Source organism: Ixodes scapularis, unplaced genomic scaffold, assembly GCF_016920785.2.
Source record: "Ixodes scapularis isolate PalLabHiFi unplaced genomic scaffold, ASM1692078v2 PGA_scaffold7__128_contigs__length_106722199, whole genome shotgun sequence".
NCBI lineage: Eukaryota > Metazoa > Arthropoda > Arachnida > Ixodida > Ixodidae > Ixodes > Ixodes scapularis.
This window is the reverse complement of record NW_024609882.1, coordinates 80,894,394-80,910,127: the sequence shown is the minus strand read 5'-3', so window position 1 is coordinate 80,910,127 and position 15,734 is coordinate 80,894,394. Positions and strand designations below refer to the sequence as shown.

General features: G+C 43.0%; 1 protein-coding gene across 1 annotated transcript in view; it reads right to left on the bottom strand.

Annotated features, from left to right (window-relative positions):
* LOC120844229 overlaps positions 1-15,734 on the bottom strand; it is a 92,352-nt gene that overhangs the window by 21,569 nt on the left and 55,049 nt on the right. The window contains exons 2-3 of the mRNA XM_042286290.1: positions 8,562-8,703; positions 6,899-7,116 (exon numbers count right to left, since the gene is read on the bottom strand). Of these exons, the coding sequence (XP_042142224.1) occupies positions 6,899-7,116; positions 8,562-8,703 (360 nt within the window). The remainder of the gene's footprint in view (positions 1-6,898; positions 7,117-8,561; positions 8,704-15,734) is intronic.

Below are 15,734 nucleotides of genomic sequence, written 5' to 3'. Positions count from 1 at the left end.
CTAAAGATTGACGATCCCTACCTGGTTCGAAGCTCCTACGAGGTCTTCAGCTTTCTAGAAGAACATCGTCAGGAAGAGCTGAAGATATTTTCCATCGATATCAAGGACCTATATTATTCCTTACCCCAAGAACGTCTCCTAAAATGTGTGGAAGAATGCATTGACGCCTTTGGCGTCATACCCTTTATGAACGCGGCGGGTCTGTCCCAAAGTCAGTTTCTGGACTTACTGAAGATCTATTTGAAGTCCACCTTCGCGGCTTGGGATGGAAATGCCTACCTACAAAAGACGGGAGTATGCATAGGATCCAGCATTGCTCCAGTCCTTAGTGACATCTTCCTTGCACATCAAGACAGGAGTCTACAACGAATATTGGATACATCAAAAGCAGTGAAAGTATGTAGATATGTAGATGATTTTTTAATCTTCCTTGCTACAGATGATACAAACTTCACAGCCATGGTGGAAGAGGTCCTCTACAATTTCAAGAACTGTATGAATCCTCTGGAGCTCACCTACGAACTGCCGGTCGAAAGATCATTACGATTCCTGGATCTTCGACTGTATGTGCTACCATATCACATCTGTTGGTCCTATGAGCCCAGGGGCAAGAAACCTCTTCTACCATTCAAATCTGCACATTCCAAGCTTGTAAAAAGAGGTATAGTGAGGTCATGCCTTAAGAACTCTATTAGCAAGTCATGCTTACATTCAATGCAGGCGAGCTTCGACGCTCAAGTATCAAGGCTAAGGTCCGCTGGATATCCTCTACAAATATTGACGTCGGTAACCGAGGTTCTCCTCAGAGAAATCAAGCTCGGTAGCGCCGCAAAAATACCCAGAGACAGGACAACCAGACCGGTAGTCGTGCCATATATGCATAATCTATCTCATAGTCTAAAGAAAATAGCGAACAGAGTAAATGTGGATGTAGTGTTTTCAGCACCACACAAACTTCACAGCCTCTGCAAAAAAGTAAACACCTCCTCAATCAGCACCGTCAGCTGCGCAAAGAAACACAGATCCAACTTTGTCCCATGTGTTGAAGGAGTAGTCTATTCGTTTCCCCTTTCCTGTGGAAAAGAGTACATTGGACAGACGGGGCGGTGTTTAAACGACCGCCTGCGAGAGCACAACAACAACATTGCCAATGCCAACTCCGGTCACCTAGGTATTCACTGTAGGGATTGTGGCTGTTTTGCGCGACTGGACAACTGTGCTGTGTTAGGCAGGAGTAAAAACCAGCTCACCCGAGAAATTATAGAAGCGGAGAACATTGCAAGACGAGAAGCCCAGTGCGTTAGCACTCCGTCCTTAGCTTTATCGGAGAAAGAACTACATTATTTAGACAGAAGGTGTTTAAGACAGTAAGCCAGTATAAGCACTGATTTTTGTCTACATCTTATATTATTTAACAACTAATTTCTGTAACTCTTGGACTTTTTTCATCACTCAAACTATTTACGCCTAGAGTGTAGTCAACAGTAGGCCAGCTTATCACCTGGTTTATACCTGTTCGTGATTAATTTTGTAATTATTTTTTGTAATTTTTGTAACTCTTGCACTTTGGTGCTTCAGTATTATTCTCCTTTATTTTCCTTTTCTTTGTCTTCTATTCATCTGTTTGCCTTTTCTTTTTCTTTCGCCTTCCCCCATTTGCCTTTTCTTTCCCCTTTTCTTCCTTGGCAACCTATTCCTTGGGGTCGAAGAAGAGGAAGTTTGAAATACAATTCAGTTGATAGTTCAGCGCTGTGTGAGTGTATTTTTTTGTATGTTTGGATTTTGAATAACTGTCTACTTGCGCTGGTTCGTGATGATGCCTTACCAACTCGCCCAATCTGCAGTATTAACAGGCTTTATTTCTAATACATCGGGCCCTTTTAAGCACCTTCCGTTGACCCCAGGAGAGCTGGTCACTATGATCGCCATATCCATCTGCCAAGCACGCTCCTTCGGGTACTGCGTTCGACTACAGATGTTGCCACCGGAAATCTGGTCCCTCTTTGGAGGCTTCGCGCCATCAGTCGGCCACGGTAAGAGGATTTGCAAGATTCTCCAGTCTGAATGGCATCGACAGGCACGACACTACAGAAACAGCCTCTACATACAGTTGAATGTGAACGTTCCTCCTTACTTAGGCAAAAGAAAATGGAGAGATTACGCCTCCTTAAGTGAAAGAACGACAGAATGTTTGTGGCGGCTCACTTTAAGGAACCTCAGAGCAAGTACACCAAAGAAAGAGTGTGCTTCGAGCAACCCAGTCCACACGATCGGCAGCAACATCCATCTGCCAGAAGATGTGAGGGATGTCCTCAATCTTGGACCAAAGTTTGCAGTAGAACCTAAGCTGTCAGCATCGGAGAAGCTTTCCATCGTCAGACAAGTGTCGAGACGCGCTCCGGAGTCTGAGGTCGATAGATGCACTTCAGAAGGAGTGGACTTACTTGTTCGATACAAACCGTCATTCTCACCTCTTTCCATCAAGAAAGTAGAGACTTACTTAAAGAAAAACTCGCTCTTTCTTATGCCAGCCGATAAAGAAGGTGGTTTTGTGGTCATGAACAAAGAAACGTACGGTGCTAAGGCATTAGAAGCCATCGCCTCAGTCTTCAACTGCCACAAAGAGGTCGCATTGAACAAGATTAAAAGAGAGGCGAGACAATTTTGTCAGTCACTCGAATTGAAAAAGCTCTGCTCTTCTATTGATCGCAGCAGAAATCAAAACCTTGAATTATTCTTCAGCGCCAAAACCCACAAACCAGGATGTCCCCTTAGAGTCATTGTCTCAGAAAGAGGAACTTGGCAAAAATCGGTGGCAATATTCCTTCAGGAGAGGCTAAATCTGCTAAAGATTGACGATCCCTACCTGGTTCGAAGCTCCTACGAGGTCTTCAGCTTTCTAGAAGAACATCGTCAGGAAGAGCTGAAGATATTTTCCATCGATATCAAGGACCTATATTATTCCTTACCCCAAGAACGTCTCCTAAAATGTGTGGAAGAATGCATTGACGCCTTTGGCGTCATACCCTTTATGAACGCGGCGGGTCTGTCCCAAAGTCAGTTTCTGGACTTACTGAAGATCTATTTGAAGTCCACCTTCGCGGCTTGGGATGGAAATGCCTACCTACAAAAGACGGGAGTATGCATAGGATCCAGCATTGCTCCAGTCCTTAGTGACATCTTCCTTGCACATCAAGACAGGAGTCTACAACGAATATTGGATACATCAAAAGCAGTGAAAGTATGTAGATATGTAGATGATTTTTTAATCTTCCTTGCTACAGATGATACAAACTTCACAGCCATGGTGGAAGAGGTCCTCTACAATTTCAAGAACTGTATGAATCCTCTGGAGCTCACCTACGAACTGCCGGTCGAAAGATCATTACGATTCCTGGATCTTCGACTGTATGTGCTACCATATCACATCTGTTGGTCCTATGAGCCCAGGGGCAAGAAACCTCTTCTACCATTCAAATCTGCACATTCCAAGCTTGTAAAAAGAGGTATAGTGAGGTCATGCCTTAAGAACTCTATTAGCAAGTCATGCTTACATTCAATGCAGGCGAGCTTCGACGCTCAAGTATCAAGGCTAAGGTCCGCTGGATATCCTCTACAAATATTGACGTCGGTAACCGAGGTTCTCCTCAGAGAAATCAAGCTCGGTAGCGCCGCAAAAATACCCAGAGACAGGACAACCAGACCGGTAGTCGTGCCATATATGCATAATCTATCTCATAGTCTAAAGAAAATAGCGAACAGAGTAAATGTGGATGTAGTGTTTTCAGCACCACACAAACTTCACAGCCTCTGCAAAAAAGTAAACACCTCCTCAATCAGCACCGTCAGCTGCGCAAAGAAACACAGATCCAACTTTGTCCCATGTGTTGAAGGAGTAGTCTATTCGTTTCCCCTTTCCTGTGGAAAAGAGTACATTGGACAGACGGGGCGGTGTTTAAACGACCGCCTGCGAGAGCACAACAACAACATTGCCAATGCCAACTCCGGTCACCTAGGTATTCACTGTAGGGATTGTGGCTGTTTTGCGCGACTGGACAACTGTGCTGTGTTAGGCAGGAGTAAAAACCAGCTCACCCGAGAAATTATAGAAGCGGAGAACATTGCAAGACGAGAAGCCCAGTGCGTTAGCACTCCGTCCTTAGCTTTATCGGAGAAAGAACTACATTATTTAGACAGAAGGTGTTTAAGACAGTAAGCCAGTATAAGCACTGATTTTTGTCTACATCTTATATTATTTAACAACTAATTTCTGTAACTCTTGGACTTTTTTCATCACTCAAACTATTTACGCCTAGAGTGTAGTCAACAGTAGGCCAGCTTATCACCTGGTTTATACCTGTTCGTGATTAATTTTGTAATTATTTTTTGTAATTTTTGTAACTCTTGCACTTTGGTGCTTCAGTATTATTCTCCTTTATTTTCCTTTTCTTTGTCTTCTATTCATCTGTTTGCCTTTTCTTTTTCTTTCGCCTTCCCCCATTTGCCTTTTCTTTCCCCTTTTCTTCCTTGGCAACCTATTCCTTGGGGTCGAAGAAGAGGAAGTTTGAAATACAATTCAGTTGATAGTTCAGCGCTGTGTGAGTGTATTTTTTTGTATGTTTGGATTTTGAATAACTGTCTACTTGCGCTGGTTCGTGATGATTATAGCCATTCTTTTTTATTTATACTACGTCAGTCGACGCAGCCACGAATGTTTATACGCCTCCTACTGTGATATAGCAAACATGAAAAAAAGAAACTACAGTAAAAAGATATAAAAATTATGCACAAACTCTCTGTTGTGCATCTATAAATATATTTATACTTTGAGTTCTTGCCGTTATATTGATGTTGTAATAGTAGTGTATGTATTATTTTTTTGTGTGAAGAACGTATTTAAACCATATTACGGCATTGCAGCTTCCGTATTGCTACTGGTTTTGTTCTCATAGGCGAGTGCTGTAAAATTATGGGTTACCTAGGGAGATTGAGGTCGTGGATGATAAGACCCTTGGTTTTGCACCGCCCGCCTTGTGCCTGACGCAGCAGTAGTAAATTAAGCGCATCCCCGCTCTTCCACGTGCCTAAAGTCTTGCTCAAATTAACTGATCTAGTGGCTTTGATGACGCGCGGTAAGGTTATAATTTAAAGAGTATGTTTTTGGACTAATTTAACGGTAAATGAACAAAGTTTGGTAATTAAGAGACTTGTCTTCACGATACGCATCCTATACTATGTACCCCTGGCGAAAACCTCACCTCCACAGGCTCCACTTTTGTGCCGTTTACGGCCTTTATGTATTCGAATTAAAATTAATCACCCAGTGAAAGTTTTTGCACGTGACACTTATTCTTGTGCATCGCTCATTTATCAGCGCACTTTTAAATGTCTTAATAAAACAAACCTAACAGCTGAGGGACAAAGTTCTATTCATACTTGGTTCTTGACCTACTCCATGTGGCCGCTTTTGTTTTATATATAAAAACAGAGTATTAATTAATAATTTATTAAGTATTAGTGTCAGCTTTATAAGAAAATTTAGTAGAGTGGATACGAAGTTTTGAAGATTATACGTTAGTAGGTATGTTAGTTTAAGAACATACAATAATGCGGAGCAAGTTACCCAAATTAAAGAGTGAACTTAATGAACTACACAAATTAAGATACATATATTAGGCATATTTCAACAATAAAAACATACTTATTTAAAAAAAAAAAGAAAAATAAAGCGGACGATTAATACGTATTATATTAGAGAGAGTTTTAGGGCACCATCTTTGCACCTCCGATAGGGCACGATGGGCCCTTGATTATGAACTCATCATAGGCTACATCAGAAGACTCGCACATGCACAGTTCGTACCGGAGGGCTTCTCGTACCATATCGTATATACAAAAAAAAAACGGTTCCCTAAAACTCTCTACTATAACGAACCCCATATTATGCACAAGTCACGTAAGTTAGTGGTCTAATGCATTTGGAAATGAATCTTGAGCAGACTTGTACACATTACTGAAAATGTAACTAATTACAATTACAATTACTTGACTGTAAAAAAGTGACCGATTACATAACAATTACAGCCTCAAAAACGTAATCGAAAAATTGCTCCAAAGTAATTCATTACTCTCCACGTTAAATTTCATTCCAGTTTTTTTTTTTTTTTCTTTATTACGGTAGCATAATTCTTTCAATCCCGCGCTCAGTTGTTCCGAAAAACAAAAAAAAAACAAAAAAACCTTGAATGTTTTTGTTGAGAGCTGGGTGAGTGACGGCCAACACACCGAATCCCTCTCGTGGGGAAAAAATAAGATACAACTAAAAGAGCGTTCTTTAAATACATTACTCTCAAGAGGCTGGATAAGGTCATTTTTCATAGCAGGACGTTGCCTCCGGTGTACCAAAAAAAAATGTACCCAGGAAACAAAGCATAGTAATGGGGCCTACCAATCCTTGAGATCACGTGCTTAGTGCTTTAGAAAGAGAAAAAAAAAAGTTGGCTGTCGCACAGAGCTGAGTGACTCCAGCACATCTAACCCTCCCCCCCTCCACGCTCCCCCACCCCCCGCCGCACCCCCCACACACACAAGAATATGAATTGGGAAAAATTGCAATAGGTAATATTGTAATCGATTACACCAAAAAAGGAATTCACTTGCAAGGATCGATACTCCTTAAAGGAAATAATTGAAGCGTTACAAAATTACAGGAAAATGTAGTAGATTACAAGTCATGCTTTACAATTAACGCGTTACGTACAGGTCTGATTTCTCCAGACCTGGAGTGAACAATGGTGTCAGGCATACGATTCCGTCGTGACACTATACCTGTGGAAACATAAGTGTACAAAAATTTTCTTTCTTTTAAAAATGTAATATAGTATAAGCATGCACTTACGTTTACCGTAACTCCTCTGAGTGGAAAGACCTTCTCGGGCGGCTTCTCGTTAGGGACGTAGCGGAAGATCTCGTGATTTCCTTTGTACCACTTGACGGAGTAGAGTGGGGCATTGCCCAGCTCGAAGCGGCACCGCAACTTCGCGCTGCCTCCCAAGAATGCGTATGGCGGGGCATCCACGCTGACCAGTCGCAGTTCAGCCGAGCTCCTGCCAGGGGCTGCAGAGGATGCAGGTAGAATTGTACGTGGACGCACGCTGGTATTTTGACGAATTTATTTGTACAACCTCAGTCCATAATTCCCATCAAACGCGCAATTGTCCTGGATGAATTTCGTTCTACCAACTCTTCCAATGCGCACCCACACTGAGTACAGACAACCAAATTGCTAGCCCTCCCGTGCACTATCGACACCTCATTTCCAACAGTGTCTTTCCTTTTAGTCAATGTCAGCTTAGGGGGGGGGGGGGGACACTACCCATGAAAGTAAATGTTTAAATCACTTGCCAGATATGAATGACGAAACAGGGCTTGTTTTTGTTGATGCTGAGAACATACGCCGCGTCCTGCCTAGTTCGCCCTTCGTTTTTTTTTTTTTTTTTGTCCCTGTGGTTTTGGCGTATTACACCGTGAACATTTCTGCAAACATTTGCTAACCTAGGTGAATTCCAAAAAAAGTCAAATGTTGGAAATGAAAGTGCGAGTGTGTCCGTAGGAAAACTATCGCTTTGAAATTACTTGAAAATTGTCGTTTTCATCTGATGTATCTTTAGGACAGTTGAGAGCCAGAGAGCAATGAAGATATTTTTCTATATTATACCATCTTTTATGACGAAAAATCACATAAACACAAATACTGTTTTTTTTAGATTACTATCCTATGTCCACAAGTTTAGGTAATAGCATGATAAATAAAATAAAATACATGCTCATAGCCATCTTCCTCTTAAAGTGCCATTACAAAAGCTTATAAAAATGAATTCCAGTTAAGTAATAGAGTGAAAAGCATGCCAAAATTGACATGGAGAAAAATGCGTTCAAAGTGTTCCAACCCCTGCATTTTCTTCAGCATCAGTGGACCGAAAATATTTTATAAAAAAATTAAGTATGCAGTATAAACCAATGAAACTTACTAAGAATGCTCCCTAGATATTGGTGGATGTAAACATAAGATTTAACAATATAATTTTTTTTTACATTTGCTTTTATTGTTGTTTAGTGTCCTTCTTAAAGAAGCGCAGGGGGAAGATCGTTGCATATGAGCTTTTTTTTAGTTATTCGTTGTCCTGCATTACTAACAGCAGCTGTCACAATCTCATTTGCTCCGAAGCAATCGTAAATTTCTAGTTTTTTATCACACCCTGCGTCTTTTAAGCTGTCACTGGCAACATGCTTGGCTCAGACGTTAGACTGACCTTGAGATAGGGCTTCGAGTTTCCAATATGACAACAAATCGTTGAGTGGGTCGATGGCCGCGACAACTTGCATTCTTATATCAAAATGGCTTGGCTCCACGGTAAGAGGCAGTAATTTTTTTTTTCACTGCACACGTAATTTACCGAAATTGCTTCTAAGGTAAAAAGAACCTAACTGGTTTTCCATAAAACGCTGTGACGGTCTGCGGGTTTATGGAGCTTAGGCGTAAAGAACAGAACAATGCATGCCTTTATGGATAACGGTGATCGATCCGTTTCCCATTACTGTGCGGAAATGTGGCGCACCGCTGGCGATTTCGCAGCTGTACTCTCCCTTTGCGGCCTGGTTCACATTTTCTAGCAGCACCGATGTCCTGTTGCTTCGTTGCAACTGAAAAAATAAAAAGACACGAACACGAAGCTCTTGAAGCAAAACAAGGAACTGAGAAGCCAATCCGAGGACTGATAATGCATGAAGAATGAACCTTGGGGCACTATGTAGACCGGCCTTTGCACGTTCTGAAACATTCTGCAGCTCCAACCGTGTGCCACGCGGTTCGATTCCATTGTGAAAATTATTGCCGCTGGTGGCGCCGCGGCAAGATTCGCAAGGTTTTGTCTTAATTGAGTCGTCCACAAACGTATTTCACCGCAGCGATGCCATATGTTGCTTACAGAAAGCGGACGGGTACAGCTGGTTTCAGGGACATTTTAAGTAACAACTGAAATTGCACGCAGCATCGCGACCAAACTAACATTCATACTTTTACCAGAACAATGTGCTGAAATTTTCACTTTTCCTAAGGTTGTGTAATCTGCAATTAACGTCGTCTCGGGACAGTCTAGTGCTTTTCTGGTTTATTCAGCCCTGTGAGACTCATCTCGGTAAAATAAAAATGAATAAAGCTTGGAACTATGCTAGAAACAAAAGGAGCGATCCCTCATTTCTTATCTGTTGTGCCAATAAAAAAACGCACTTCAAGTTTTCGAAGCTACGCCAGGAACCGTCGACGTCTTTTGATACGCGGTTATCTTCCGTTAGAGGCCTCCATGATTTAGCCTGTCCTGTCAACTGCTCCCAGGCGGGAGGTCGTCTTGCACGTGTGGGTATGGAGGCGCTACAGCTCCGCTTAATTTCCTTGAATCATCGCGGACAAAGGCCATTGTTCTAAGAAGCCAAGAGGAAGTAACCATAACGCAGTGTTTGTAACATTATCTGGCTCAGGCCTTTTCTTTTATCTTTTGTTTACTTTTGATATAGTGTAAGAAAAAGGGTGAAGAATGCCGGTTAGTAATTTTGTGTTGTTTACACTTTACAGCGATTAAGAGTGTGCACAGTAAAGCACAGAATGCAATATAGAATGCTTCGCCCTTAATGTGGTCGCTGAAGTCATTTGCTTTGTCCGCACTCCTATTTGTTGCTGTTTTATAGGTTGATTTTGCACGTTTTAAACCGTAAAACCCAATATAACTTTTCACTATCTCAAATATAGAGCTTGCAAATCGAACTGGAATTGGTAATAAAAACCCTAAAGCCAGATTGCATACTGAGGTATGATTTCTGAAAACCTGATATTCAGATAGAATCCGGATATATTTCCCGTTCTATAATCTAGAAAGCAACAAATTATGCTGGGGTTTTTGGTATTGATATTGATGTACAGTGCTCCCCAAACTTAAGGACGTCATAAGATTCTCATTTTAATGAATTACCCGAGACTGCGGGGAGAAACCTAGAAACATCAACCGCGGAAGAGAAAGGAAAAGGTAAAAGGAAGACAGTGTCAAGAGTTTGTCCTCCTGTCACCTTTTTTCTTCCCTCTTCCACGGTTAGTGTTTCTAGGTGTTTAGCCCAAACCCAGCTAATTCATCAAGACAGTAAATACACATCAGCTCCCCTGGGCCTTCACTATACTGCCAAAATATTTGTTTGTTTTTAGCACTGGTTGAACTTTTCCTTTGCCTACCGTTCGAATTACGTGTCAAGCTTTATTTGGCTCTGGGATCAGAGTCCAAGTCGGGCGAAAGTATACCAGTCGCCACATTGGCCAATTAGGTTTTGAATGGCCGACAATGGATATATATTTGATGAAGTAAGTGGCGGCGTTTATTTTGGTGTGGACCTGTAGAATATTTTGGTTACAAACCCGATAAATAAATTAAATGAGAACATTTGCACACCTCTGGTCTGCACTGTCTATTTTACAGCTGAGCGTATTATATCATAGTTACACGAGCGCTTGCGACTGTCATCCAGCCAACGATCATTCGCGTCTTCCAACTCTAATTGAGCTAAAGTGAGTTGTCCCATGTTACAAGTTACATAGGTATAACGACCCCTACTTTCGACCACAGATTTAATGAAAACAAAGCATAAACCGATATCACATTAACTTTTTTAAGTGATACAAATTAATTTAATGCACTTTTCTCTTATAAACGTTCAATACAAAATAATATATATTTATTAGTTTATTATTTTTAGAGTGGGGAAACAATAATTAAAACGTTTCGCACGAATTCAAGCAAAAGAGTCACAAGGAAAGTCTTACTCGCACCGACATCACAATCGTATCAGTCTTATCGGCACCGACATCCGCGACGTACCCTGATCGTTTTAGCGGCAGCTCTATCTTCGAATCATACCTCTTCCGGCTTATTTGGTACAACGATCCTTTCTAGATACATATACCTCCCCCAACCTTCCATAATAGAAAGCGCTTCACTGGCACTTGCCTTCGGCGGATGCGGCAGACGCCTCCATGTTTAGCTCAATTGGGGCCAACCCCCGTCGGTTAACTGAAATAGGCCAGCTGAGTCGAGCTCAATGATCGTTAGCTGCTCATTGACAGTTGACGCCGCTGCGTAACTCCGGCAGCCCGCGATTGAGTTAAGCGTTGGCTCAACGACAGCTAAGAGTGCTCGTGTAACTAGGGTATCTGCTCAACTTGATCTTTCTTATTGTCTTCCCATCTGCACATATATTTACCAGTTTTAACGCAGCATCCTTTAACCGGAGGCCTCAAATGATTCTTACAGCGTTATAGGCCAGATGTCGGCAATCCACGACCCAACTGCCGCATCCGGCCCGCAGGGCAGTTTCATGCGGCCCCCGGCACGACACCAGAAAGGGACCCCTCCCGCTGCCGCTTCCTCGCACAGACCCGAGGACAACACGACAGTTTTGAACATACATGTGGTTAGAAAAGAACAAAGAGCACTTCCAATTGGCATTGCCCCGCATCCCCTCCCATAATTGGGCAGAGAATGTCTTTGCTTCGTTTTTTACTCTTCCTCGCCTGTTATAGCGATCATTTTAATACCTATCCGTATTACGTAGATTTGATATCTTATATATTGTCAAAGCTTGATTCTAGTTACACAAAATTGGAAGGATTCCAAAGTAACCAGGCTGAGTACGTCAACGTGCCAGTGTGTTGTCTTGCCGTAACCGAGCACGCCGCAGTGAGACACGCTTAAAATAAAACTTTGTTAACCATCCCTCAGGTGCTTTTGCGGAAACTATACCTAAGAGTCGCCGGAGCGATGAAATTGATCATATTATGCACCCCCTTTCACATTAAGTTGGACAGCCATCGACGACGAACTACAGGCAATCAGGTGGCGTCAAAAAAGTGCTTCGTGACAGCGCACACGTTTTCTTTGTGTTTGCCATCAACCGCTAAAACAATCATGCACAATTAAAAAAAAAACAAAAAAAAAAAACGCAGGATCACGGGGCCTTTTTTGCACGTGGATGGTTTAGTTGGGAATATGAAGCACAAATAAAGACGATGAGTGGGTTACATCTAAATTTTGGCCCTGCTTAATTTCCTCCATCAAAACGTAGCTTCAGCGGAGGCCGGATTTAAAATGGAGCGCAGCCTAGATGTTGCGACAAAGTGTGTTTCCACTGCCGTGCCGCAATTTGACCCCTGCCATACTATACTCCCCTTTCACCGCTAAGCTGCCTGGGCGGCTCAAGCTACGCGCTGGTTCGACCAGTCAACCGTCGGTCTTGTATCGCGTGATCGCGCACTTTACGCATACTTCAAGAACGGGATTAGACGATAAAAAAAAAATAAGAGATGGATTGGAACGATCCATCGCTTCCTTTTTGTTGGTGCTTGCTAGTTGTTGCTAGTTGGAAGTCTTCGTTGTCCGTCGCCCTTTCTATGTATCTTCCTCATGTTTAATTACTGTTACCAATACGCTCGTTTTGTACTTACCAACATGAAGCTTTGATCGCCCTGTGAGCTTAAAGGGTATTCACAGGGAGGAAGCTTCTGAGTAAGGGATGAGCGTGACGTCAATGATGGGCGGAACGAGCGGGACACCCTCCCGATTCACAAATGACGGGGAGCCTTGAGTAATATCCATATCAGACGCATATAGCGGTCGCACTTTGGACAACAATGCTCGGTGCTAGCCGATGAGCGTAGAGGAAGGAAGGCCTATGGGAAACGGCGAGACGCGATTATACCAGCAGCGCTGTGAGACGCAGAAGACCACGAACTGCTTCAGGCTGAAAGAAAGATGTGTCTTGAATCGGTGCAACGAAAATATTAAAAGACGCTTACAGATCTCTGTAACGCGAAATTAGAGAGCAGTTCTCAAGGTATCTTTATTTTGCGGTATGCGGTGCTAAAGAATTTGAGGAAGAAATAAATTTATGTACACCTCGCGCTCCTGTGTACATATATATATATATATACATACATTATATATATATATATATATATATAGATAGATAGATATAGATATATATATAGATAGATATATATTCATTATTTAGTATAATATTTATATCAGGCGGAGGAGGGGAGGGGAGAGTACGGAAGACCCTCCCCTCCTTTTTTTCTATTCCCTCCACTCCCCCCACAGTTTTCCCGTTAAATCTAGCGGCGAAACTGAATTGGTGTTGAGGTCATGTGACGTACGTTTTACCACTAAAGTTAGCCGGGAAACTGAATGCACAGTGTTGCATTATGGGACGTCACAGAGCTGTATACACCAATTTAGTTTTTTCGCTAAATTTAGCGGGAGTTCAATTGGTGTATAGCTCTGTGACGTCCCTTAATAAAACGCGCGCGGTTACGTCGACGCCGACGCCTTTAAACACGGGAACGAGTGCCTAAGCGCTGCGCTCTAATATAGGTGCAATCGGAAACCAGTTTTATAAGGAGGAGCTCGAAGACCGCAATAATTAATTAATTTTGAAGAATCTTTCGGGCACCTCGGAGGGCGTTCGAAATAGCTCAGTCCCAAAGTTCGGCGTTTCCGATGCCATCGCCGGTATATCGCTAAGCGAAATTTGTAAATTTGCCAGGCATACGATCAAAATACCGCCAATTGCAAAGAAATCCCACGCAAAGGCGGGGAGTGCTTCTGCAGCCCAAGTAAAAGCTCCTTCATTCCCCTGGGATGCCTACGTCAGAGCGGCTCCGCGCAAAAGAGTGAAGTCGCTGCTACGTGATCCGCTTCCAGGGGAGCAAAGGCAGGGATTTCTTCCCCGTGTGAATACTCCTTTAGCGGAAGACAAAGTATACTGCCAAATCGAATTGGTGACTGTGCATCGTGTTGCTGTGATTAAAAGGCTGAGCCTTGCTGTATATTGTTCGTTCGCATCGAAATAAATTGTCTCGCGTCTAGATAGTTTTTGGTGTCGCTATGAGCATCTAAACAGTCGCTGTAATTATTGCAAGTAATGATTGCTTCATCCCTCCGACAAGAATAATAATACTAAGACGAAAAATGAGCAGACTCGGTCGTACTACTGTTCTTACATACTTAGCTAATTTGCATTAGACGGCGCGCCAACTGCGCCGATTTCTCCTCTTTTGGTTTGGACGCCTCGCCTCGCGGTAATACGACAAACAACTTTTTGCTGTAAAAGTGTTTAGGAAACAAGCTGCTACAAATATTGAACAAATATTAGCAGCAAGCGGATCGCCTGCGGCGCGCGTTTAGCCCACTGGCGGGAATTTCTCTTAGCCGCGAATTATATGGCAATAGGTGGCGCGTCTCACCACTCCCCATTTAATGCGGAAAAAAAAAACACACACAAGGATGCTGCTCATTCAGCCAATCAAAGTGCGCAATCTTGTCCGCTCTCAGGCAACTGCATTATTGGGGAGTAGGGTGTATTCCCTCTAGTAATTTTTTGGGTATCCTACAGCGCTACCTCGATGGTATTAGTCGGTGCTGAGAATATGACGGACCTTGCTCATGCAGCGCTGGCTTTCCGCTATATTAGTGATAGACGGATAAATCACGGCTAAGTTACATTCAAGTCACCGCTGAATCAGTACTGTTGGTAGTGTTGATTTAGTGGCGTGATATGTGTGTGGACGGCCGTTTGGTTGCAAGTAAACATTTAATCAATTATAGAGAAGTGCCAAAAGCGACAGTGATATAGAAGAGTGGACACAACGCAAGGCGCACTCACAACTGAAGTTTATTTACAAAAAAAAAAACAAAAAAAACATTATGTAATTCGATGTAGAACGCTTATTCGTCACAAATATTAATGAAACCCATTGATAAAATTGAACTTTCTCCGAGAGGTCAAGGGATGGTTCGCTTACGCACTCAATTCCTTTTTCCCTAATCTCAAACGCCTCGTGAACTTCCCGGTACACCTTTTTTCATTGTCACTAGAATCATAACGCCATACAAAACTGGTGAGGGTGGGCAATCGCCTCAATAAATGGAGGTTACCAGGAGGGATTGCTGTGTTGGCTGCCGCATGTTGATTGACACAGGTACAGGCGGGTACGTGTGTCAATGGTGATTGACACACGTACCCGTCTGACGAATCTACACAGAACCGCATGTCGGCGGTGTATTGTACACAATTCTAATGGAAAACTCACATGGGCGTCTCAACCGGGGGTGCAAGGGGTGCGCTTGGCCCTCCAGTTCTCAGAGTAGGGGGGCAAAGCATGTGTTTTGCACCCCCCCCCCCCCCCCCCCCCGCCTAAAACAGCCGCCATTGGGCAAGGCAAACACTGGCCGGCGGCGCCCAAGGAATACCAAGGGCACTGCCCCCCGACCCGCGGGGACATATTTTTAACACGAAGGCGTTACAAACCCTAGCAACGGCGCTCACGCCGGATTGGCTGGTTCCTGGAGATAGGTGCTGCCGCCGTCAACATAGGCAGTGGTCATAATGCGAGTTTCCGAAGCGGTAGCGTAAGTTAGTTGTAAGAATCTGCCTCATACGTGGCAGACCCACGTTCTATCCACGGTGTGGGCATCTTATCTTTTGTTGTTTCCTCGAACATTTTGTTTTGTCGAGGCATTTGGCGATATTTACATTTCTTTTTTTACGATTAAATCTGAAAAAAAAATATGTTGTCGATGAAACATCGCTGAACTAAATCGTATGGGACTTTATGGATATGCATGGGGGACAGCGGG